Here is a 27,372-nt window from a genome sequence, read left to right on the forward strand (position 1 = left end):
CAGCCAGCTTTAATATGATTTTGTTCTGATTATGTGGTGTAAAGACATCTTGTATTTGCTTTCCTCAGTGTTTCGCAGCATTACATCTGAGAATGGAGGAAGCTGGAGCAGTCCCTCTTTTCAGATTTATATGGGATCGTTATTCACATATGTTTTATTCCCATTGTCATAGGTGGCCATTATCCAAGCCTGTCCATTGCATCTATAGGGGAATTTTCAGAAGCGCTGTGAGTCATTGTGTTTGTTCAGTAGCTAAGGTTGACTTTCCCTTGCCCCTGAAGGTCAAGTTAGTTCCGGTCTCCATGGAGGACCCCGAATTTGCCTCTTCCTTCGACTCTTCAGCCGCTCTTTACACCAAGTACCAGATGAGCGTGCACAAGGACCTTCCTTATGAATGTGGACCTGAAGAGGTATTGCCCTTGTGCTATCAGTGTATGTGTTGTGTTCTTATTCCATCTACTTCTTTTTGTGTCCTTTCCTGTTTGGTTTCTCCATGGTTCCTCATGGATGTGTGCATTCACGTGACTGACCTTTCCCTCACACATTGCTCTATGTGTAGCATGGCTAATGAGTCACATTTTTCCTGTAAGGTGTATAAAACCGTTCGCGACGGCTTTTACAATATATTTTATGGTACTTTTTTCTGTACATTCTGAGGATGTCCAGATCAGGTTTTACGCACTCTTGCTGATGACTCATTTCTCTCATGAGGCCTCGGTAGCTCTATAGGAGTAAAATGACGCAGGGAAGGCCAAAGAACAACGTGCTCAGTCACTAAGGATTAAGAAATGTAGTCTTTCACAAGCTTGGCATGCCCTCTACCTAATCTGTCGCTTGGCCAATAATCGTACACCCACTAATATGAGGTAAAGCTTCTTGTATTAATATTAAAGTCAATATATACTGTATTTATCTTGAGCTGAGCACCATCGGTACCATTGTGCTGCACCGACACAAATCTCCGATGTATCTGTGAAAAATGAACATCAAGAATGGATTTATTACGTATTCTAGTATTTTTTTTTTGTTTTTGAAGGGATTATGAAGCATAATCGCCCTTCTGCATCAAAAGAGAAATGACGCCCTGTTTTCGGAAAGTCTTGTCTCTGCAGCAGCTCTCTCTCCTGACACTGAACGAAGCTGCTCTTTCTGCTTCTATCACAGCATTAAAACACCAGTCCAGCATTATTGTTTTTTTTTGTTTTTTTTTTTCTTTATTTCCGCCCTGGAGTGGTGCTTTTAATCTAAGGTCCCTGCCCCCAGCCTTATACTTGTCTTTTGATGTTTTCACATTTTATCATCATCATCGCTCCACTCCTGCGGTGCCATCTGCTGACCATAACTTCTGTTACGTCACAAGTTCACAAATTCCCAATGTAAGTCTATGAGACCCAGAATGAGGCTCTCAGACTTGTATTGAGTTGTGACCTCCGACACGCTCCATGAAACACTAGAGATGCTGACAGGTCACAAAGTGCCTGCGATCGATGGGAGCAATGCATATAAAAGTGGAAACCCTGAGGATGTGTATAAGACTGGGATAGGAACCTTAGATTAAAAGCCCACTCCAATGGTGGGAAAAAAAAAACTAAACACTGGACTGGTGCTTTAAAGCCAGTTTCACACATCCATTCTTTTTTTTCTTTTTCTTTAATAATATAAATCAGGGTCTTGACCCAGTATTGCTCCATGTATCATTTTTTAAACAATTGTAGACACCAAACACTTGAACCACTCATCACAGTGCAAGTCAGCCTGATTAGTTCCTCCAGATAAGTATCCTCGGTCCCAGCAAGGTTTACGGCAGCCAGCTGTATATAGACAAGAAGCAAGCAGGGGAAGGATCCAGCTCTGACTCCAAGGATTTGAATAAGGCCTAAGACACACATGCGTGCCGCCGGTACGTGTTTGGCAGTTTTTTCACGTACCGGCGGCATGGAGACCCGGAGTGGACCTATGTTTTCATTATTGTTTGGACACGCAAGTATTTTGGAACGGAACGTTCCATACTTATGTGCGTCCGTGTTTTTCTCACGCTGACATGTCCACATATTCTCCGGCAGCACGGGTGTCACAAGGCCCGCACCCGTACCACACGGATGTAGTGGGGATGCGGTTCCATGTGACGCGCGTCGGAGAACACGTGTCATTAATTTAAAAATAAAAAAACACATACTCCCCTCCACCAGCCCCGCAGATTCTTCCGCTGCAAAATGTTCCTGCCGGCCGCCGCTTGTTATGAGCGTGTAAAGCAGGTGGGCGTGCTGTCACGGGCGCTAATCTCCGCTCGGCCGGAAGCAGCATCAGCGGGGAGTGGGCGGGACTGGAGCCGAAGATCAGAACCCTGGACAGCAGCGCGGACCACGTGAGTATGCAAATTACCGGATCTCCGTGTGCTATCGCGGATAGCACACTGAGAGCACACGTGGACCGCACGTACCCGAGACACGTACTTACCACACGCAACACGCAGGGAAAATGTGTCTCGCGGCACGCGCGGTTTTTAACGGATGTGTGTTGGAGGCCTAAAAGGCATTTCTATATTTCAACTTTGTTAAAAAGAATATATCCAAAAAGGTATAATGACACTGGCTGATAACACTGACAGATGGTAGATGATATAAAAACATCATCTACCATCTGTAAGTGTTATCAGCCGGTGTCATTATACCTTTTTGGATATATTGTTTTTAACAAAGTTGAAATAAAGAAATGCCTTTTATTCAAATCCTTAGAATCTGAGCTGGATCCTTCCCCCTGTATGTATCATTTTTTAATATTGTTGCATCCGTTTTTTCACATATAGCAAAAAACTAAAAAAATAATCTTAGCTTCTTCTACCCATGAAACAGTACATCACACAATGACATCCACGTGCTATGCATTTATGTTGTTTAATTGGGCCATTTTGGTAGTGCTCACTCATCACTAGTTACGAGTACCCGAGCATGGTAGTGCTCACTCATCACTAGTTACAAGTACCCGAGCATGGTAGTGCTCACTCATCACTAGTTACGAGTACAGAGCACCTGAGCATGGTAGTGCCCGCTCATCACTACTTCACCCGAGCATGGTAGTGCTCGCTCATCACTAGTTACGAGTACAGAGCACCTGAGCATGGTAGTGCCCGCTCATCACTAGTTACGAGTACAGAGCACCTGAGCATGGTAGTGCCCGCTCATCACTAGTTACGAGTACAGAGCACCTGAGCATGGTAGTGCCCGCTCATCACTAGTTACGAGTACAGAGCACCTGAGCATGGTAGTGCCCGCTCATCACTAGTTACGAGTACAGAGGACCCGAGCATGGTAGTGCCCGCTCATCACTAGTTATGAGTACCGAGCACTCGAGCATGGTAGTGCTCACTCATCACTAAATCCAACCCGTCTGTGACTTGGGCAACCTTCAGGAAACCTTGACTACTGACACTTCTCCCGGCAATATCAACTGTATAATAGAAGTCTCCGGAGCTGCCGCTTATGTTTAGGCGGTTTACTGTGGGAATATCGCCTCTTCATCATTAATTTGTATCCTACTGGGTTACTGACAGTCCCCTTCATTCCAGTTCTGCCTTCTCCATGCTGATTACAACCCTTTAAAAATGCAGACAGATATTTTCTTTTTCGCTCCTAATTGGGAGACCCAGACAGTGGGTGTATAGCTACTGCCTCTGGAGGCCGCACAAAGAACTACACTTAAAAGTGTAAGGCCCCTCCCCTTCTGGCTATACACCCTCCCGTAGGAGTACGGATTCCTCAGTTTTAGCTTTGTGCGCAGGAGGTCAGACACGCACGCATAGCTCCATTGTTTTTAGTCAGCAGCAGCTGCTGACTATGTCGGATGGAAGAAAAGAGGGCCCATACAGGGCTCCCAGCATGCTCCCTTCTCACCCCACTGTATGTCGGAGGTGTTTGTAAGGTTGAGGTACCCATTGCGGGTACGGCGGCAGGAGCCCACATGCTGATTCCTTCCCCATCCCTTTTTACAGGGCTCTGGGTGAAGTGGGATTTACTGGTCTCCAGGCACTGAGACCGTGCTCCATCTACAGCCCCTGGAGAAGATGCTGGATGGAGCGGAGTACATCAGGGACATGGCCCTGCTTCCTCAAGGTACTCTGTGTCCCCGTGCATTTGGCGCTCACACCGCAGCATGCTGGGTGTTGTAGTGCGCCGGGGACATCAGCGCTGCGGCGCTTGTGCCATGGCCTCATTCAGCTTCGCTGAAGCAGGCACACTTCTGGGAATCGGTCGCGCCGGCCGCTGGGACTACGGCGCGGCTGGCACTTGTGTTGCGCCGGGGACTTCAGCGCGGGCCGCGCTTTTACGGCGGCCGCGCTGATAACTCGAGTCCCCGGCTTTTGCGGCCTGCTTCCGTTCGTTCCCGCCCCCAGACCTGCCAGTCAGGAGAGGGGCGGGACGCTGGTCAGTGCATCAGCGCCGAGGGCTGGAGTCGTTTTTACATACTCCAGCCCTCACAATCGGCACAGAGGGGACACTGTTTCCCGCACTTTTGTTTAGGAACTCCCACGGACCGCCCCTCTCCACAGACGCCGGCAGCCATTCCTGCTGACACGCTGAGCTGCAGAGGGGAGCCGGGGAGACCCAGACAAGGAATTCTGCGCCTCTTACCCGCTATTCAGCGGGCGGTAAGCAGCCCTCAGGGCTCACCCCCTCTTGTGCCAGTAGTATTCTTAGTATTTTGTTTCTACAAATACTTTGTATTGCATAGCGCTGGTCGCCCTTTGGCTATAGACTCTCTCACATTGCAGAGAGCCAGCAGCATGTCGTCCGTAAAACGCAAGGGCAAGGCACAGACATTATATGCTTCCTGCACCGCATGTGGGACTTTTCTACCGGCAGGCTCCACGGACCCCCATTGTGTGCAGTGCTCGGCCCCTGCGGCGCTTGCACAGTCGGGACCTCTGCTGGACGTGACCCAGGGTGTACCACCTGTGAATGCTGTCCAGGTGACAGGAACTGAGTTTGCAGCTTTTGCTGACAGAATGTCTCTCACTATGTCACAAATTCTTGACACATTGCGAGCTAGGCCTGTACTTCAGGCCACGGACACTGTGCAATCATTGCCCCCTGGTCCCCCTCAGCTGAGTTACCTCCAAGCTCCGGGACGGGCACATACACCTCAGGGTGAAGACTCTGACTCGGACGATGGCCCCGGGCAGCCTAAGCGGGCTCGCTATGACGGGCCTTCACATTCATCTCAATGGTCAGGATCCCAGCGAGATGAATCTATGGGTGATGAGGCGGACGTAACTGATCAGGATTCTGATCCTGGGACCGCTCTCAATCTAGATACACCAGATGGTGACGCCATAGTTAATGATCTTATATTTAACATCAATAAGATGTTAAATATTTCCCCACCAGCTCCTCTTGTAGAGGAGTCAGCTTCGCAGCACGAGAGAATCCATTTCAGATACCCTAAGCGTACATTAAGCACTTTTCTGGACCACGCTGACTTTAGAGACGCAATCCAGAAACCCCACGCTTATCCTGAAAGGCGTTTTTCTAAACGGCTTAAAGATACACGCTATCCTTTTCCCCCTGAGGTGGTCAAGGGTTGGACCCAGTGTCCAAAAGTGGATCCTCCAATTTCCAGGCTTGCAGCTAGATCCTTGGTTGCAGTTGAAGATGGAGCGGCACTTAAAGATGCCACTGACAGGCAGATGGAGCTCTGGCTGAAATCCATCTATGAAGCGATTGGAGCGTCATTAGCGCCATCTTTTGCGGCCGTATGGGCACTCCAAGCTATCTCAGCCGGGCTTGCGCAAGTCGACTCAGTCACACGTGCATTTGCCCCGCAGGTAGCACCATTGACCTCGCAAATGGCGGCATTCGCGTCGTACGCGATTAATGCTGTTCTTGACGCTACAAGCCGCACGGCAGTGGCGTCAGCCAACTCCGTTGTTTTGCGTAGGGCCCTGTGGTTGAGACATTGGAAAGCAGATTCTCATTCCAAGAAGTGCTTAACCAATTTGCCTTTTTCTCGTGACCGATTGTTTGGAGAGCGTTTGGATGAAATCATCAAACACTCCAAGGGTAAGGACTCATCCTTACCGCAACACAGACAAAACAAACCCCAACAGAGGAAGGGTCAGTCTGGTTATCGGTCCTTTCGAGGACCGGGCAGGTCCCAATTCGCCTCGTCAAAAAAGACTCAAAAAGACCAGAGACGCTCAGATTCTTGGAGGTCTCAGTCACGCCCAAAAAGGACAGCCGGAGGAACCGTTGCCAAGACGGCGTCCTCCTGACTTGCAGTCTCCGATTCCCACACCCGCGGTCGGTGGGAGGCTTTCCCACTTTGGCGACATTTGGCTGTCACGCGTCAAAGACCATTGGGTGAGGGATATTCTGTCTCACGGGTACAGGATAGAGTTCAGTTCTCGTCCGCCAACTCGTTTCTTCAGAACTTCTCCACCACCAGACCGAGCCGATGCTCTGTTGCAGGCGGTGGCCGCTCTAAAGGCGGAAGGAGTGGTGACCTCCGTCCCTCTTCAGGAACAAGGTCACGGTTTTTACTCCAATCTGTTTGTGGTCCCAAAAAAGGACGGATCGTATCGACCCGTCCTGGATCTAAAGTTGCTCAACAGACACGTAAAAGTCAGGAGGTTCCGGATGGAATCCCTACGCTCCGTCATAGCCTCAATGTCTCAAGGAGATTTTCTAGCATCAATAGATATCAAAGATGCGTATCTCCACGTGCCGATTGCACCAGAGCATCAGCGTTTCCTACGCTTCGTCATACACGACGAACACCTGCAGTTCGTAGCGTTACCTTTCGGTCTGGCAACAGCCCCCCGGGTCTTCACCAAAGTCATGGCAGCAGTAGTAGCTGTTCTGCACTCGCAGGGTCACTCGGTCATCCCGTATCTAGACGACCTGCTTATAAAGGCACCCTCTCAAGAGGCATGCCAGCACAGTCTGAAGGTGGCACTAGACACTCTCCAGAGTTTCGGGTGGATTATCAACTTTCCAAAGTCTCATCTAACCCCGACCCAATCTCTGACTTATCTTGGCATGGAGTTTCATACTCTCTCAGCGATAGTGAAGCTTCCACTGGACAAGCAGTGCTCGCTACGGACTGGAGTGCAATCTCTCCTTCAGAGCCAGTCGCACTCACTGAGGCGCCTCATGCATTTCCTAGGAAAGATGGTAGCAGCAATGGAGGCAGTCCCGTTCGCGCAGTTTCATCTGCGCCCTCTACAATGGGACATTCTACGCCAAGGGGATGGGAAATCGACGTCCCTCGACAGGACTGTCTCCCTCTCTCAGACTGCCAAGGACTCTCTGCGTTGGTGGCTTCTCCCCACCTCATTGTCACAGGGAAAGTCGTTCCTTCCCCCGTCCTGGGCAGTGGTCACGACGGATGCGAGCCTATCAGGGTGGGGAGCGGTGTTTCTCCACCACAGGGCTCAGGGGACGTGGACTCAGGAAGAGTCCACCCTGCAGATCAATGTTCTGGAAATCAGAGCAATCTATCTTGCCCTGCGAGCCTTCCAACAATGGCTGGGAGGCAAGCAGATTCGGATTCAGTCGGACAATTCCACGGCGGTGGCGTACATCAACCACCAAGGGGGAACACGCAGTCGCCAAGCTTTTCAAGAAGTCCAGCGGATTTTGACGTGGGTGGAAAGCAGAGCGTCCACCATATCCGCAGTTCACATCCCAGGCGTGGAAAACTGGGAAGCAGACTTTCTCAGTCGCCAGGGCATGGACGCAGGAGAATGGTCCCTTCACCCGGACGTGTTTCAGCAGATCTGTTGCCGCTGGGGGACGCCGGACGTCGATCTGATGGCGTCACGGCACAACAACAAGGTCCCAGTTTTCATGGCACGGTCTCACGATCACCGAGCACTGGCGGCAGATGCCTTGGTTCAGGATTGGTCGCAATTCCGACTCCCCTATGTGTTCCCACCTCTAGCATTGTTACCCAGAGTTCTCCGGAAAATCAGGTCCGACTGCCATCGAGCCATACTCGTCGCTCCAGATTGGCCAAGAAGGTCGTGGTACCCGGATCTGTGGCATCTCACGGTAGGCCAACCGTGGACACTACCAGACCGTCCAGATTTGCTGTCTCAAGGGCCGTTTTTCCATCTGAATTCTGCGGCCCTGAACCTGACTGTGTGGCCATTGAGTCCTGGATCCTAGCGGCCTCAGGTTTATCTCATGAAGTTGTTGCCACAATGAGACAGGCTAGAAAACCATCCTCAGCTAAGATCTATCACAGGACGTGGAAGATATTCTTAGCGTGGTGCTTGGCTCAAGGGTTTTCTCCCTGGCCATTTGCATTGCCAATTTTTCTTTCCTTCCTGCAGTCTGGGTTGGAAAAAGGTTTGTCGCTTAGCTCTCTTAAGGGTCAAGTCTCCGCGCTATCCGTATTCTTTCAGAAGCGCTTGGCACGGCTTTCTAAAGTACGCACGTTTCTCCAAGGAGTTTGTCATATCGTTCCTCCTTACAGACGGCCATTGGAACCCTGGGATCTGAACAAGGTTCTCATTGCTCTCCAGAAGCCGCCTTTCGAGCCTTTGAAAGAGGTTTCCCTTTCTCGGCTTTCACAAAAGGTAGTTTTTCTTGTGGCGGTCACGTCTCTTCGAAGAGTGTCCGAGCTAGCGGCGTTATCTTGCAAATCTCCCTTCCTGGTGTTTCACCAAGACAAGGTAGTACTGCGTCCAATTCCAGAGTTTTCTCCCAAGGTGGTTTCTTCCTTTCATCTCAATCAGGATATCACTTTGCCATCTTTGTGTCCGCATCCAGTTCACCAATTTGAAAAGGGTTTACATCTGTTGGACCTGGTGAGAGCACTCAGGATTTACATTTCTCGCACGGCGTCTCTACGCCGTTCTGATGCGCTCTTTGTCCTAGTCGCTGGTCAGCATAAGGGATCGCAAGCTTCCAAATCCACCCTGGCGCGGTGGATCAAGGAACCAATTCTTCACACATACCGTTCTGCTGGGCTTCCGATTCCATCTGGACTGAAGGCCCATTCTACCAGAGCCGTGGGTGCGTCCTGGGCATTGCGGCATCAGGCTACGGCTCAGCAAGTGTGCCAGGCGGCTACCTGGTCGAGTCTGCACACGTTTACCAAACACTATCAAGTGCATACCTACGCTTCGGCAGATGCCAGCCTAGGTAGACAGGTCCTTCAGGCGGCGGTGGCCCACCTGTAGGAAGAGGCTGTCTGACAGCCCGTTCATGTGGTATCTTTTTACCCACCCAGGGACTGCTTTTGGACGTCCCACTGTCTGGGTCTCTCAATTAGGAGCGAAAAAGAAGAAGGGAATTTTGTTTACTTACCGTAAATTCCTTTTCTTCTAGCTCCAATTGGGAGACCCAGCACCCGCCCTATTTGTTCTTAGGGTTTCGTTTCTCGGGTGCACATGTTGTTCATGTTGTTTCTTAAGTTCTCCGATCTTGTTATCGGATTGAATTTGTTTTTGAAACTGTTATTGGCTTTCCTCCTTCTTGCTTTGGTACTAAAACTGAGGAATCCGTACTCCTACGGGAGGGTGTATAGCCAGAAGGGGAGGGGCCTTACACTTTTAAGTGTAGTTCTTTGTGCGGCCTCCAGAGGCAGTAGCTATACACCCACTGTCTGGGTCTCCCAATTGGAGCTAGAAGAAAAGGAATTTACGGTAAGTAAACAAAATTCCCTTCTTTGCATCAGTGAGACGAAGGCTGTTTGGAGTAATTTCCAGCTCTGCATTCCTGACATACCATTTATTTAAATTTTTTTGCTCTAAGCCATAAACACATAGCAAATAATCTAAATATAAGTCACGTATTTATATACCCCGGTGTGTAAACTATGTCCTGATATTAAAATGAAGCCCTTGTCCCCAGCACTTACTCATCTTGCCCTCACGATCAGCGCACAGATAGTCTCTGTACTCCTGTGGTTATGGTACCTGCATGAAAACAGTCCAAAAGGGCTGGTGGTTGGCGCTCAAAACGGCAAGTGCCGCTCTCCGGCACAGGTATTGGTCAGCACATGATAATTCTCAATCACTTAGTGTATGACATCTTCTGTTTGGTGCTTACAAATATTTTACATTGTTGAAAGTTCCTCTTAGGCTAATTTCACACATCAGTTTTTGGCATCAGGCACAATCCGGCGTGTGCCTGATGCAGCGGATCCGGCGCAGAATATGCAAAAACTGATGTGCCTGATCCTTTTTTTTTGACGGTTTCAATATATCTGATCCGTCAAAAAACGGATCCGGCGCGATGCAGTTTTTTTGCTGGACAAAAAAACGTTACAAGATACGTTCCCTCCAGCCGCTGCTTTAATCAATTATGCCAAATCCGGCAAAAGCCGGATGCAACGCAAGGCCATCAGGCACAATCCGGTGCTAATACAAATCAATGGGTATAAAACGGATCCGGCGCCGGATCCGTTTTACCCGTTTTTTTCCAGATTGTGCCTGATGGAAAAAAACTGATGTGTGAAATTAGCCTTAGCAAAATCTTGTGATTCTTAAGGTTAATGGGAGTGAGTTATTCCCAGTCCATGAGATACTAATGGGAAAAAAAATAGTTTTTTGGGAATAACTCTTTGATGGGGGTTTTCCCGTAAGTTTCCCCTTTGAAAAAAAATAGGGGTAACTCTCTAATCTCTGTGCCAGCAGTCCTGGGAGCGCAAGCCTCTGCAGAGCCCCATCTGAATAGTGCCTGGAACCGAAGTGCATGGTGGCCCTCTGCTCCATACAGACCGGCTCTGCGGAGTCCCATCATCTAGTTTGCAATCAATAAGATATTCCTTATCCTATCCATAGGCGAAATCTCACTGTTTTGGAAAATCCTCATGCACCGAGTTGGACGAAATGTAGCTGACAAGTCTGCCGGGTGTGATTTATCCATTCGTTCATACCCTGGAACACTGTGCTAATGCCTCCATATCCTCTTATTGGCCTCAGTTTAGTTTTCTGATTTAAGATGGGATTTTCTTTTCTTTTTTATTTGTGCATTTTTGCAGTTTGGATGCCAGCCGCTGGGCTTTGGTGCCTACTAAAAGTTTTCTTTGGAAGGCAATATGCAGGGTTCTGGCAGCGGTCACGTGTAACGGTGTGTCTGCACAGACTAGGAATGTTTATTCATAGCACCCAATCACATTCCAGCTGCTTTTCTTTTTTTTATTCCCCCCCACCCCGAGATCTTGTGTGAAATGTAATCACCAACCTGATTTGCTGCTAATGAGGATCTTTTGGTTTCCAGCAGATCCTCATTTAGATTACAAGTTGCCCTGAGGGAGTAAACACTTAAGTGCAGAGTTTGAGTGCACACGGCCATGTGCATGGCGCCGCCACCGCCTCCGTGCTGCCGCAAAGGTGCCCACAATATCTGACAGTGCCTGAACATCCATCTCTGTACCGGGCAGCAGCACTGGAGATAAATGGCTACTTTTTTTTGTCACTGCCGACACCCATACTGGTGGTAAGCGCTCTGCCGACACCCATACTGTGGGTGAACAGTGCTTCTGACACCCATACTGGGGGGGAACAACACTGCGGCCGCCCATACTGGGGGGGAGCAACACTGCGGCCGCCCATACTGGGGGGGAGCAACACTGCGGATGCCCATACTGGGGGGGAGCAACACTGCGGATGCCCATACTGGTGGTAAGCGCTCTGCCGACACCCATACTGTGGGTGAACAGTGCTTCTGACACCCATACTGGGGGGGAACAACACTGCGGCCGCCCATACTGGGGGGGAGCAACACTGCGGCCGCCCATACTGGGGGGGGGGCAACACTGTGGATGCCCATACTGGGGGGGAGCAACACTGTGGATGCCCATACTGGGGGGGAGCAACACTGCGGATGCCCATACTGGGGGGGAGCAACACTGCGGATGCCCATACTGGGGGGGAGCAACACTGCGGACGCCCATACTGGCGGGGAGCAACACTGCGGACGCCCATACTGGCGGGGAGCAACACTGCGGACGCCCATACTGGGGGGGAGCAACACTCTGGATGCCCATACTGGGGGGGAGCAACACTGTGGATGCCCATACTGGGGGGGGAGCAACACTGCGGATGCCCATACTGGGGGGGAGCAACACTGCGGATGCCCATACTGGGGGGGAGCAACACTGCGGATGCCCATACTGGGGGGGAGCAACACTCTGGATGCCCATACTGGGGGGGAGCAATAATGCGGATGCCCATACTGGTGGTAAGCGCTCTGCCGACACCCATACTGTGGGTGAACAGTGCTTCTGACACCCATACTGGGGGGGAACAACACTGCGGCCGCCCATACTGGGGGGGAGCAACACTGCGGCCGCCCATACTGGGGGGGGGCAACACTGCGGATGCCCATACTGTGGGGGAGCAACACTGCGGATGCCCATACTGGGGGGGGGGCAACACTGCGGATGCCCATACTGGGGGGGGAGCAACACTGCGGATGCCCATACTGGGGGGGAGCAACACTCTGGATGCCCATACTGGGGGGGAGCAACACTGCGGATGCCCATACTGGGGGGGAGCGGCACTGCTGATGTTACATCCTCTGATATTTGTGCTGACGATCGTACTCGTGACGTGGTATCTGTTTTCTAAGGCCACGTTCCTACGATGAGCTTTTGGTGAGTTTTTGATATAGAAGGTCTTCACCATGTTGGCAATTATTATTTAAATTGAGTAAAGGCTACTTTACACACTGCGATATCTGTCCCGATATCGCTAGTGTGGGTAGCCGCCCCCATCTGTTGCGCGACACGGGCAAATCGCTGCCCGAGCCTCACAACATCGCCCAGACCCGTCACACATACTTACCTGCCCGGCGACGTCGCTGTGACCGGCAAACCGCCTCCTTTCTAAGGGGGCGGTCCGTGCGGCGTAACTGAGCGGCCGCCCAATAGCAGCGGAGGGGCGGAGATGAGCGGGACGTAACATCCCGCCCACCTCCTTCATTTCTCATAGCGGCCGGGAGGCAGGCAAGGAGAGCTTCCTCGTTCCTGCGGTGTCACACGGAGCGATGTGTGCTGCCGCAGGAGCGACGAACTACATCGTTACTGCTGCAGTAACGATAATCGAGAATGGACCCCCATGTCACCGATGAGCGATTTTGCACGTTTTTGCAACGATGCAAAATCGCTCATCGGTGTCACACGCAGCAACATCGCTAATGCGGCCGGATGTGCGTCACAAATTCCGTGACCCCAACGACTCCGCATTAGCGATGTCGGAGCGTGTAAAGCCCCCTTTACTTGCAGATTTTTACATGTGGTTTTGTGTGCGTTTTTTTTAATATGCATTTTATTGTGTTTTTTTATTCTGCGGTTTTTGTTCTTTTGTTAGTGTGTCGTGCTTTACTCGAAGCTCCTTTTATTTTTGATACTTTTTGGTATTTGCCTTTGACAAGACTGATATTCATAGGTGTGGTGTATATGCGGTTTTTATGCATTTCGGTTGTAGGAGTGCACTAAAAACACATGTTCATTGTTTACCTGCAGATTTGTCGCATTGATGATAATCGATGATGCCCTACAACTTTTGAATTCACTTTTTTTCTCTCTCGTTCTGTTTTCGAGATAAAATTGCGGATTCCGTTGTTTTCCACCAAGTGGTGCTATAGGTGGTTTCATTGTGTAGCGCATGGCTACTTTACTATACCTAGACACCACTTCTATGGCTATAGCTGCCGCCGTTCTTAAGTTGATGGCGGTGGACAGGATATGGGTGGACACACTGTATATGCTGTATGCAGTTATGGCGCTGGTTTTGGTTGAAAGTTATGTTTTTTTTCTAGTTGTGGATAAAGGATAACACTTTGAAATGTTTTTTCACTGCCCTGTATCTTACATAGAAAGGGGGGGTCTTGTTGCGGCATTTGGGGCACCTGTGCACCTGTGACTAGTATTGGAGGAATGGTTACATGTTGATTTCAGTCTGGGGGCTTTCATGTTTGTCTTTACCCTGATGTACTGTTTATCAAATAGCACATTATGTCAGAGAAATGACTTCAGTTGAGGGATTGCAGCCAGTGTGGCCTCGTCATTGCTGGTCAGTCTGGACCTGATCATTGTCCCCTGTGATAGTTTGTGTCGACCATACTAAACAAACCATATTTTTTTTTCCCCTCTAGCCGCGCTGTAAATCTGCAACCGTCTCAACAAAACGAACATTAAATAAACATTTTCCTCAAGTGCCTTTTCTTCTGCTATTCCAGGACACTCTGGTCCCTGTCTTCCATGCTGGATCTGTGGTTAGGCGAGACCTTTAAATATCGCCTGGTTTCTGTGCCTCCATTTAGTGCACTGTGGAGCTCGCCGGGAGAAGGTGAACAAGCGACCCTCTGTTCTCCTGTACTCCATTAGCTCAGCCGTCCCCACCTCCCTCCTTTACAGGGGTACACTTTGCGTGCTTTCTAAACCACAGCCACCCGCCAGTGAAACGGAAATGCAGGAGGCAAGCTCACCGGGCTCAGCGCGTTCCAGCTCCAAGGGACAATCACAGCTTTGACATTGTGCAGTAACAGCATGTGCGAGGAAGCCGGCCAGCGGAGTGATGGAATGCTGCTCTCCATCCCCCCCCACCACACTCTTCACTCCCATTTAACCCTTCAGTAAAGACCCCGCAGCTATAAAACAGATGTAAAGTACTTGCTACCCTGCAGTTTAGTGGTAATCCCAAACCATCAGGGTTACAGATACGTGACCTTGACATTTTTAAAATGATTGTTTTTTAAGATGGGTGGGATGTTCATGAACTTCATTGTAACTACTTGTGGTCTGAATCATTGGTTTACCGATTGTATTTTTTTTTTAAGTAAGGGCCTGTGCACATGCAGATTTGTCACTTTTTTTTTTTTTTTTTTTCTGTGCAGAGTTGTCCCAATTTCCTGATACAGTGGAACCTCGGTTTACACGTAACTTGCTGTGCGAATAATTCGCTATACGAGCAAAGCTTGCTGTAAATTTGTAACTCGGTTTACGAGCATTCTTTGCCGTATGAGCAAATACTCACCGCACACACATCCGGTTCCGTACTTTCACCACGCTCTGACCCTCTTTTTTTAGTTCTCACACACACACACGCGCACACACGCACACACACACGCACACACACGCACACACAAACACGCACGCACACACACACATATGCTCACCTTACCTTCCGTTTCCTCGGCAGCCGCCTGGTTCTTGTAGTCCACAGATACATGATATGTATCAGGTAACCATCGCGACGATAGAGGAACTTCCGCTGTCAGCGCTTCTCAAAGGCAGCGCACTGACCAATCAGAGGCAAGCGGCTCCTGTGTATGACGTTGATGCTGACAGTGGCAGCTCCCGCATCGTCGTGATGGTTACCGGATACACATACCTGTGGACTACAAGAACCAGGAGGCCGCCGAGGAAACGGAGGGCAAGGTGAGCATAGTGTGTGTGTGTGTGTGTGTGTGTGTGTGTGTTGGCACAGCACAATAGGGGACCAGGATGGGACATTAAACAAGTTGTGGAACGAATTGTCTGAGCCTGCATTATTTCCTATGGGAAGTTTTGATTTGCTAGACGAGTAACTTTGTTTACAAGCACACTCCCAGAACGGATTATTCTTGTAAACCAAGGTTCCACTGTACCAGCAGGGTGAACAAGAATCCTGAAGTCTCGTGCTTATTTTCTCCCCTGCAGATTTGGTGCAGATTTAAATCTATAGCATCTTGATTCTTTCAGTGGTTTTGCTCCGGATTTCACTGATACTAAAGAGTGGGAAAAATCTGCATCAAAAACTCGTGTAAAAATGTGCGTTTTTTTTCCTGCCAAGAGATGCAGAAATGGTGCCGAAATTTCTGCACCAAATGAATAATGTGTACACATAGCATAGCCTAAGACAATTCTGACACACTAAGGTCTAAGCCACACGGCGAGAAAAACAGTGCAAGTGGAGTGCGATAAAACATCGCATTCCACTCGGACCAATTCTAGCCTGTGTGTCAGCGCACATGAGCGATTATTTTCTCAGCCCTAATTGGACCTTGAAAACAATCGCAGCATGCTGCGACTGTAATGCGAGATTCTTTCTGTCGCACCCATTCAAGTCCATGGGGCGAGAGAAAGATCGCACTGCACTCTCATACACTGGTGTACTGCGAGTGCAGGGCAAGAATGGCAATAGCCGGCAACGGAGGAGAAAGGGATTATAAATCCCTCCCTCCCCTCCACAGCGCCGGCCCGCCCCCCGCAGCTGAGATCCGCTCGCACAGTCGGACCTCAGTCACAGGGACACTCGCATGACACTCGGCTCCTGCTGTGCTGCCAGCATGACCCGAGTGTCATGCGAGGATCGCACTAGTGCCCCGTGTGGCCCCGACCTAATACTCTTGTTACATGAATTTACCAGGAGTAAGGGTTTCACCCCCAACGGTTTCCACTAGATTAAAATAAGTCATCGGTTAGGCTATGTTCACACACTGCATTTTTTTCTTAAGCACAAAGCTGCAGTGTTTTCCTCCTAAAAAAAAAAAACTGCACCCGTGGCACAAATGCGTCAAACGCATGCGTTTTTACTGCATTTTGCCCAATGCGATTTTTTTTTTTTTAAGTCAAATCTATTGACTGGAGGGCTCAAAAACGCTGCAAATATGCAAAAAGAATTGACATGCTGCATCTTCAAACAGGAAAGCCAAAAAAAGATGCACTGTGTAGACAGCAAAATTAAAATCTTATAGACGTTGCTGGTAGAAGGAATTGCATGCATTTAGGTGCATCTTTGTGACCTCAAAAATGCACCAAAAACGCAGTAAAAGATTCAGTGTGTGAACATAGTGTAACGCCCCAGGGCTGTGGGGTACTCTGTCCCGGGCTTTATGGTGCGCGGAGGGGTCAGTCGTGGTCACGGCCCGGTACCGTGGCCCTTGGGGTGCCGTCCCTCAGGAAAGAAAGGGGGTATTTGGTCAAATAAAAGAAAAGGGGAAAATAAAAGAATTTAATAAAATAAGAAAGATTGTTGACTACGCCACTTGTGGTGTGCGGCCAGATTATTTGGGGACGCTACTGCAGGTTTCTGCTGGGGCTGATGGAGTGGTGCAGCCTGGATGTTCGGAGCCCTCCACAAGCAGGGACAGGCCCCAGCAGTGACTGATGGGGGTTGTAGTGGGGAACAGTCTGTGCGAGTGCACGCCGTCAAGGAAACAGTCCACACCAGTATTGCAGTTTCAACTTGTCTTGTTTACTTTGGTACTTGAACCCACAGGTGCCGGTTACAGGTGTACCCTCTCCCATTATTCTCCGTGCCAGCTGTGACCTGGGTTGGCTGTCCTCTGTGCACACTTGTTGTTAGGGCTCCTGTGGCCTGGAGCTACTTGGGAGTCCCTTCTCTTCAGTCTGGGTCCTATTGCAGGCAGCCTGGACTATTTAAGAGGTTCAGTCCCCGGTCCCCTCTTTGCTGCTGATTCTTCAGGCTTTTTGGGTTGGCGATGGACCCTGGAGATCTTCTCGCCCGGCAGAGTTAACAGCTGACCATAAAGTGTCCCACTGTCCTAGGGTTTGTACCCCGCCTTGTGCTGAGTCCTGTGAGCCTTGGTTCCGAGCATCCACAGGCGCCCCGTGGTACCTGGTGTCTGACGCTTCCACAGGTAACCCACGGTGCCTGGAGTCCTGGTTCCGTACTCCACAGTTCTCACACCTTTTACAGCTCTCCGTTGGTTCTTCATGTCTGTTTCTGTACTTCACTCTCCTTCTTGTTTCCTCACTTCACTCCTCTCAACTCCTCTCTCAACTCCTCACTCTAAACTAAACACTTCCTCCTGCCAACTTCCCACCTGACCACTTGCCCCTCCCCCTCGCTGGGTCTCTCCCTACAGATTGGGTGGCTACTGTCCAGTCAGTGCCCTTCCCTTTTACCTGTTGCTAGGTAGTCTCCCAGTCTGGTGTTGGGGTTGTGTATGTGGGCTGAAGGTGCTGGTGTGTTGACTGGTACGGATATTCCGGGGTTTGGGTTTCCACGGGTTACATTTGTGGCACCTGGTACTGCAGGGGTGCTACAATAGCCTTAGGGTACCTTCACACTTTAGCGATGCAGCAGCGATCCGACCAGCGATCTGACCTGGTCAGGATCGCTGCTGCATCGCTACATGGTCGCTGGTGAGCTGTCAAACAGGCAGATCTCACCAGTGACCAGCCCCCAGCCAGCAGCGACGTGCAAGCGACGCTGCGCTTGCACGGAGCCGGCGTCTGGGAGCTGCGGGCACTGGTAACTAAGGTAAACATCAGGTATGGTTACCCGATGTTTACTTTAGTTACCAGCTCACACCGCTTAACTTAGCGTGTGCAGGGAGCAGGAGCCGGCACTGGCAGCGTGAGAGCTGCGGAGGCTGGTAACGAAGGTAAATATCGGGTGACCACCTTGGTTACCCGATGTTTACCTTGGTTACAGCTTACCGCAGGCTGTCGGACGCCGGCTTCTGCTCCCTGCACATTCAGGATTGTTGCTCTCTCACTGTCACACACAGCGATGTGTGCTTATCAGCGGGAGAGCAACAATAAAAAAACGAACCAGCACTGTGTGTAACGAGCAGCGATCTCACAGCAGTGGCCAGATCGCTGCTCAGTGTCACACACAGCGAGATCGCTAATGAGGTCACAAAAAACGTGACTCAGCAGCGATCTTAGTAGCGATCTCGCTGTGTGTGAAGTACCCCTCACTCAGCTTCCCCAGGTCCAGTGCTGTTTCTCCACCGCTGCTCCTGGACTTTGACAAGCTGCACAGTGTGCACAAATAAAAATAATGAGAAATCTCCCTCACCCAGAAATGCTCTGTTTATGGCTGGCTATATGTGGACGGAGAGGCAAACTGCCCAATCAGTGACTCCCAATGAGGTTCAGGTCCAGAACAGATCTTTAAATAAACTTTGGCTGAACCCACAGAACGCGAAGTTCCATGGGTCCTCTCATCTCCACCTGTAAACATTAGATGAATATTGGTCAACGCACTGATTTGTATGTAAGTGGTTCTGACTCTTTCTCTGACGGCAAATGTTGGGAGGGGTAAAGAAGGGTAGACATGTTGGATTTCATTATGCCCATTCATTTCGTCCTCCCAGAAGATAATCTCTTTCCAGAGCTGTTTGACAACAACTTACTCCACTTTTACAATTAAAAACACAGGTCGAGGGGTTGGGAGGCCAACAAACGTTTCGCCAACAGCTATCTAAGGTGTACTGTCACATGTAGTTCTAATACTACACCTTAGATTTTTTTCTCAGATTAGATTATTTCGATTATTTTATGAGGTTAGATTCATAGTTGCTCCTAATGGATTCTGCATTTTAATTTCTATCAGTTTTCTATTAAAGAGGCGGCCACCATAATGGAAACCAAACAGACCCCTAATGGACATGGAGAAAGAACAGCTCACCAGACTCCAGGATGTGGGTGCGGTGCCTGGAATCCTGGACCGGCAGCTAGGTGAAACGTAAATCGGAGGTACTTCCAGCAACTTTTTCATAAGTTAAAACATGGCTTTATTCAAAAATTGTTAAAAAACATAGAAAAACCATGATAATAGTTGGGGGTAGACAAGATGTCCGTCTACACGTTTCAAACAGGTTAACTGTTCTTAATCATGACCATGATTTGTCGGGGGAGACCGCCGAGGGGTCTTCAGGGTCACAGAGTCTGAGTCCAAATCAAATCTGTGCAGATGTATGTATGAGGAAAAATGACCACACAGACATGTCTCTATCCGGGAGAGGCTCAATGCTCCTCTAATCCGTATATTATAAAATACACAGTTATTCAGTTCAACATTGTCCCTGATTGGTCAGAGATAATGAGCAAAGTCTATATAGTACATCATCAGCCTGCTACTGGCTTCCTAATCTCAGTTTGAACCAGCTACTGAATACTTCTTTGTTCATTGTACATTTTGGCTTCATTATCTTTAACACCTTGCGGAGCAAGGAGTCAACATCCCACACCCCACATCTCACATGGTGTGAACCAACTGATTATAAATTCTCTCAGTATATTATGAATACTTGCATTGTCCAGCCTAGTATAATTTGTTTCAATGACACATTCCAAAGGCGCATCCTGGTATGTACATCAGCATCTGGACAATAATCATACAAACACAGATGATCTTATATGGACAATTGATTCATATATCAATTGAATAGAATTGCCTGGACCTTCATAAATTAAGAACAATTAACCTGTTGGAAACGTATAGACGGACATCTGATCTACCCCCAACTATTATCACGGTTTTTCTATGTTTTTTAAAATCTTTTGAATAAAGCTATGTTTTAACTTATGAAGCGGTTGCTGGATCAACCTCCGATTTGAAGACTCCTAATGTCTTTATCAATTGGCATCCATCATATGACAGATTTGTTTCTTGCATGAGTTCTATTTTGCAGTTGCAACCGCAAAACAGAACTCTCAACACTTGTGTGAACCTAGAATTAAAGCACCACTCCACAGGTGGTTTTTGTTTTTTTGGTTTTTTTTCCCCTTGTTTTGCCGCTGGATTGATGCTTTAAAGCAAAGTCCCCTTCCCCCTCAGTGTTATACACCTCTTCCTGAATCTTTATCTGTTATCAGCATCGCTCTGGTCTACCTTCTTCAGTTTGTGACCTGCTGGCAGCTCATGGAATGTGCCAGAGGACACAACTCCATACAACTCTATGAGGGCCTCATTCTGGCTCTCATAGACTTTTATATTGAGAGCTTGTGACATAACTTCTGACTTCTAGTTAGTCAGAAGTTACGGTTACAGGATGGAGCTACGGAACCAGAGTGGCACCTTTAAAAGATTAAAACACCTGCGGGTAATGATACTACAGGCAGGGGACTTGGATGTAAAGCACCACTCCACTGGTGAAATAAAAAATCCTGCTGGAGTGGTGCTTTAAAATAAGATCAAACCTGTAGAGATTGTGAATAAGAAAATATACTTTCAAGCAGTGTGTGTATGTATATGTAGAAATATACAGATATAGTGTGTGTGTGTGTGTGTGTGTGTGTGTGTGTGTGTGTGTGTGTGTATATTACAGTACAGACCAAAAGTTTGGACACACCTCATTCAATGAGTTTTCTTTATTTTCATGACTGAAAATTGTAGATTCTCATTGAAGGCATCAAAACTATTAATTAAAACATGCAGAATGAAATACTTAAAGTGTGAAACAACTAAAAATATGTCTTATATTCTAGGTTCTTCAAAGTAGCCACCTTTTGCTTTGATTACTGCTTTGCACACTGTTGGCATTCTCTTGATAAGCTTCAAGAAGTAGTCACCGGAAATGGTTTCCCAACAGTGTTGAAGGAGTTCCCAGAGATGCTTAGCACTTGTTGGCCCTTTTGCCTTCACTCTGCGGTCCAGCTCACCCCAAACCATCTCGATTGGGTTCAGGTCTGGTGACTGTGGAGGCCAGGTCATCTGGCATAGCACGCCATCACTCTCCTTCTTAGTCAAATAGCCCTTACACAGCCTGGAGGTGTGTGTTGGGGTCATTGTCCTGTTGTAAAATAAATGATGGTCCAACTAAACGCAAACCGGATGGAATAGCACGCCGCTGCAAGATGCTGTGGTAGCCATGCTGGTTCTGTATGCCTTCAATTTTGAATAAATTCCCAAAAGTTTCACCAGCAAAGCACCCCCACACCATCACACCTCCTCCTCCATGCTTCACGGTGGGAACCAGGCATGTAGAGTCCATCCGTTCACCTTTTCTACAAAGACACGGTGGTTGGATCCAAAGATCTCAAATTTGGACTCCTCAGACCAAAGCACAGATTTCCACTGGTCTAATGTCCATTCCTTGTGTTCTTTAGCCCAAACAAGTCTCTTCTGCTTGTTGCCTGTCCTTAGCAGTGGTTTCCTAGCAGCTATTTTACCATGAAGGCCTGCTGCACAAAGTCTCCTCTTAACAGTTATTCTAGAGATGAGAAGGTGTGTTCAAACTTTTGGTCTGTACTGTGTATATGATATATAATTATATATATATATATATATATATATATATATATATATATCTCATTCTGTAATAATTCTAAAAATAATGCTATTATCCCTTTTTCTGATTCTATTATGCATGGATTAATCAGTAGATGTTCTATATGTAGAGTGCTGGAGCTCATTCACAATCTCTGTTGCACTCATGCAGAGGTGATGGAGAGGCTTTATTGAATATTTGGACTCTGATTTGTAAGTGATTTAGGGTTTTTGTGTTCTCCCTTTTGATATCTATATGCAGGCTATAGAACTTCTGCACATCTTGTGACTTTTGCCCCGTGTCCAAATTATACCCTTATATTTTACATCCCCTCCAGTTCCCGCACCGCGCCTAGAATGTACGAATGTCTTTCTTCCATTTAGTCTTTCTGAGGACTCTTTGGCACATGGACTCACGGCAACATCCAAAGTACACAGAAAGCATTGATGGTTTGCATAGACACGAAGCATTGCGGCTTCTGTTTTGTCTCTGTAATTCCGATTAATTGCAGGCTGTGTTAGACGCCACCGCAGCTCGCCCTTTATTCCGCGCCTGGGTTTGACTCTCGTTAATGACTTGTGCCCTAATGTGCTTTGCAGATTTCACGGCGAAATGTTCTAGATAAAGTTTACTTTCCGCGATTCCTGTACACGGCCTTCTGAGCCTCTTTATAATCTCATTGCTAAGAACTACAGGTTCTGTAATAGCCGTCGCCCTGGATTTCAGGCAAAGCTGCCTTTGTTTCATAAGGTAACAAGTTTATTAACTTTTCAAACAGTAAAAATGGCAGAGTAGGTGTGAGTGAGGCTCTTTTCTGACTTTACTGCAGTTCCCGCTCGGACTGCCAAGTGGCACGAGGCTTTATAGGAAGAAAAAGTATGCATTCGTTAGAGTCAAAACACGTCCCGATTGTCGGTTCCTTCCATCTCGTTCTGCATGTTTGCTGAATGACTTGTAACCTTTCCGAACGTGAAGAAAAATACCGTCTATAGAGGAGGGTGTAGCTACAGATTAATGTATTCACTTTCAGTGTAGGGAATAAAGCCGAAATGTGCAATACCCTAGGATAGAAAACAAAAATATGGACACCCAACGTAGCAGCAAAATTTCTTATCGTTCCAATGCATTTAAAATAATAAAAAAAATGCATTAACATTATCTTGGATTAGGACCTATATGTCTTCTTGGTTACAGACTACAAAAAACATAGTCTGAGTCTGCAGAGAATTCTTGGTAACATGCCAATATTACATTCACTAAAGATATTTAGCGATAGTATTCATATCCTCTAAATAAAGCTATATCTTAGAGGACCAACCACCAGGATTTTCCCATATAAACTAAAGCCAGTGCTATACTGGCGCTATCATGCTGATTATATACATATCTTTAGTTGTGAGATCGGATGTATACTTTCTAAAATATAGGCAAGTAAAGTTTGTGAAATGCACTGTTACTTGATTTGATAGCAGCTACAGAATATCTAATAGGTGGGTTGGGTTTTGGTTGTTATTCCCGCCCCTGTCTGCCTGCCTATCCATCCTTCTCCCTGTTCTTCCTCCCTTCCTCCTCCCCCTGTAATAAGAGACATGAGGAGGAAGGAGAGGCAGGCAGACAGGGGCGGTAATACACAACAAAACCCGACCCATCTATTAGGTATTCTGCAGCACCTATCAATCAAGGAACAGTGCATTTCACAAACTTTACTTGCCTATATTTCGGAAAGTATACATCCGATCTCACAACTACAGGTATGTATAGAATCGGCATGATAGCGCCAGTATAGCACTGGCTTTAGTTTATATAGGAAAATCCTGGTGGGTGGTCCTCTTTAATTCTATCTATCTCCTATTTGGAAAGATAGATGACGACTAATTATATAGCCACTGATATTGTGTTCACTTTTGTGAAATATTCCTGGTTATACTGTCGTAAATCTACTTTTGTAAGGTCTTATATTGAGGCAGATTTTGCATTCTGTGAAGAACAGCTCTGAGATTATCGGGGATGTGCAGCATCTATGTGGTGTTGCGGAGAGACACTGCTGGTTTCTGCGGGTGTCGGATGCAGAGGTAACTGTCTGACATCCAGCAGGTTTTGTGCACATGGCTTATTCCAATTGCTAATCTATACTGGTTCCTTCTGCAACTGTCCCAACCTGGCCTGCAGATCAGGCAGACGAACAATGTGCTGAACAAACTCTTTTATATAGAAATTTTCTTTATGGCTTACAATGTACAATAGAAATGGTTGTCCCTGACAATCCAAATCCAGATATTTCATGCCGCCGCCTACATTTGACATCAGAGGAATCAAGGATCCGGCATAATTACAGATGGAGAATTTCTGACCAGTAGTTCCCAGGTCTCCAATAATGGGGAACAATGCCAACTGCCACTATGGTGAGGCGGAGATGTAAGGCGCAGTGGTCAGGTGGCACACGACTCCTGCTTGTTGTCCCCGTGGTTGGACTCTTTCCTCAAAAGTGGATAGGTTAGAAATGATATCTGCAGGAATAATTTGTGACTTTTTTTTTCTCTTTTTGGAAGGTTTGGGCTTTTAGTACATTGTTGGGGCTTTGAGTTAGTATGTTTTTTTTTGTTTGTTTGTTTTTTTTGCGGTCTGTGTGATACAGATGAGCCTGTGTGTTAGTTCAATCCAATATATAAAGCTGAGTGTGTGTATGTCCGCTAAAGGAATCCGCACCGTCGCATATTACAATCACAAAATTTTGCACAGACTCCTCATGTTACTCAGGGAACGTCATAGACTATGTTTTGACAGGAAAATTTAACCCCGCGCTTTACAGTTACTCCCCAAAAACCTGCCTCCATTACAGTCAATGGAGCAGCGAGCTACAGCTTAACACTAGAAGTCCCAGAAAGGGGTCATTTAACATTTCAACCATTGGAACCCTATGGAGCTCGACATTTCTGGGACTTCTAGTGTTAATAGCAGTTGTGAGTGGTTGCTATAAGAACAAAATACATTGTTCGTATAAGAAACTTATGTGTGAGGTAATAAGATGTCAGTGGGGGAGACGGATGGAGAGACAGACAGGCAGACAGGGAAAGAGACAGGGGGAAAGAGACAGACCTGGAACGAGACAAACAGACACAGAGACACAGACAGAGAAAGAGAGAGACATACAAACAGAGCCACACACACACAGACAGAAAGAGACAGACAGACTTGGAGAGAGACAAAGAGACGGTTACTATCCCGGGCAACGCCGGGTACTACAGCTAGTCCCTAATAAATTTGACATGCTCTCAGCAGGTTTATTTACAACCCTAAATGATGTTAGGAGAGCGCAGGCCTCCTTATTGTACAGTTCAGTTCTGCAGAAAGCGTTTCATGCGGTGAAGCCGGAGGTCCATTATGATGCTTTGCTGGCACCTTTTGCATAATCCTGTAATGTGAGCATCCTCCATTTTCCTTGGCTGCTGTAAATAGAAGCCACTAAAACACTGTGGTGGGGGAACGTGTTTGCTTTGGCGGTCAGACATGGATACAGGTCCCTTTATGGCAATATTGGTTATTGCACAAGGTGGTCCTTCAATGCAGAGGAAACCGGGGGGAGTGGAAAACGTCGGGTCAATTCACATATTTTTTGCTAGAGCTTTGAGTCTTGACGCTGTGGTGCGGTGGATTTCTGTTTTCTAACCTCTTTTTCTGAAATCTTTCACACTTACAATATTTTAAGTTGTTGTTATCCTGCAAATAATGTGAGGGACAGCAAATCATTCTCTGTTACACTCCTTTTGCATCATCTTGAAGGGTCAAGTAAAATGCAGATATCTACATGGTTACATGGCAGATGGAGATATATTTGGAGAATTCCTTTTTTCGAGGAGGAAAGTCTGAACCTAAAAGCGTGGTCATGTTGCAGTCATCCCCCTACGACAAGTTAAAACTGTGTTTGGTGCACATGCCAGTCCACATTATACAGGATTTGACATAATGCTGTCTTTTTGAGTGGGTAATATATTTTCATCAACCTTCTGCCAGCACTATAGGTGCAGGGACTACCCACCCCCCCCCCCCCACACTTCACTTTATATATTGTACTTGTCATTGTCCAGTGTCTTGCCTTCTCCAAACTGAACGCGCTGCCTCTCTGTTATGCCTTCTTGCAGATTAACAGACCGGGGTGCTGGCGCAGAAAGAGATAGCTGCCCCTCTCCAATCCGTCTGATTATGGTAGAGACAAGTTACTCTTGTTGACAAGCAGTAGACACACACAATTTCTAGAACTTAAGAGTGACTTTTTTTGGAACAGCTATCCCCAATCTGTCATTCCCATAGACAAGAACTAAAGCAGTACCAATCGTGCTCATCCATGCCGAAGATTGGGAAATCGGGACCCCCTTCTAGTTATTAGTGGGGTCCCAGAGATCATATATTTCAGTTATATCCTTTGCATAGGTGATAAATGTCTTTGGTGTTAAAACATTTGTGGCATTGCACATTTATAGCACAGGTGTAAGCCGAATGCCTGGTAATCCAGGAGTTAAATGTTGGGTGTCAGGCGGTCGGAGAAGATGTGCACCCATGTAAAGTCATCGCCGGCTTTCATTCTGTACTCTACGCTCAATATTTTTTACATGAAAATGTCCAATGACTGGTGCCTTTCTCTTTCCAGAAGATGTTACTAAAACACCTAGTAAGCCATAAGCTTTGTTGTCTGATGAGGTTACTGACCTGGCAGTGAAATTTGAGGATAGGACCAGGACGCTTTGGCTCGGATCCCATCTGCCTTGGACTTGCTGTCAAAAGCGACCGAGGCTCCAAACAGGAGGTGAACAGTGTCCGCCACTATTGGTGCCCGTATAGTTGGCGTCTCGTAATGGTGGCCTCAGCCTTTTCCTGGGGGCTCTCTTATATTGGCAGGTAACGTGTTGAGCGGTGGAGGTCTGATTGTGTGATCAACGGTAACACTAAAATGGCAGAATTGACTAAGATCCCGCAAAGCTTTTTTCTTTATCCTCTAGATAGGTGGTGCTGAGAATAATAACCCCGAGAGCAGTTGTCTGAGATCATCCTATTAGTAATGTAATACTTGTCGTAATTGAGGTCTATAAAGCAGAAGTGTCTGGATGTTTTGGGGCTGAAATGCTGCAGGATTTATCTGGATGAACTTTTTGTATACTCCTTTTAAGTAAAATGTAATTCCGCATCAAGGAACAAAAAATGACCCTGAAATAATGTTCCTGAATATTGCCCAATTCATAACACATGCAAAATAAATGTACTGTTCTCATCTTTCAAGTGGATGGCAAAATGAATAGCCAACAGTGCTCCGAGCTGGTGAGCCACCGTGTAGGTGTCCTCCGTAGTGTTGCGCAAGTAGTTAACTATTTGTACTCGCTATGCTATTGACGAGTACTGTCCACTACTCACATATTCG

At 47.5% G+C, this 27,372-nt stretch overlaps 1 protein-coding gene across 4 annotated transcripts in view; it reads left to right on the top strand.

The window, feature by feature from the left end:
• ATE1 (arginyltransferase 1) overlaps positions 1-27,372 on the top strand; it is a 188,355-nt gene that overhangs the window by 81,898 nt on the left and 79,085 nt on the right. For 2 of the 4 annotated variants that reach the window (XM_075348637.1, XM_075348640.1), the window contains exon 7: positions 282-410. The exons of the other annotated variants lie outside the window; for them this stretch is intronic. In XM_075348637.1, the coding sequence (XP_075204752.1) occupies positions 282-410 (129 nt within the window). The remainder of the gene's footprint in view (positions 1-281; positions 411-27,372) is intronic. 4 annotated transcript variants of the gene reach the window in all.

The sequence above is a fragment of the Anomaloglossus baeobatrachus genome, chromosome 5 (genome assembly GCF_048569485.1).
Source record: "Anomaloglossus baeobatrachus isolate aAnoBae1 chromosome 5, aAnoBae1.hap1, whole genome shotgun sequence".
Lineage (NCBI taxonomy): Eukaryota > Metazoa > Chordata > Amphibia > Anura > Aromobatidae > Anomaloglossus > Anomaloglossus baeobatrachus.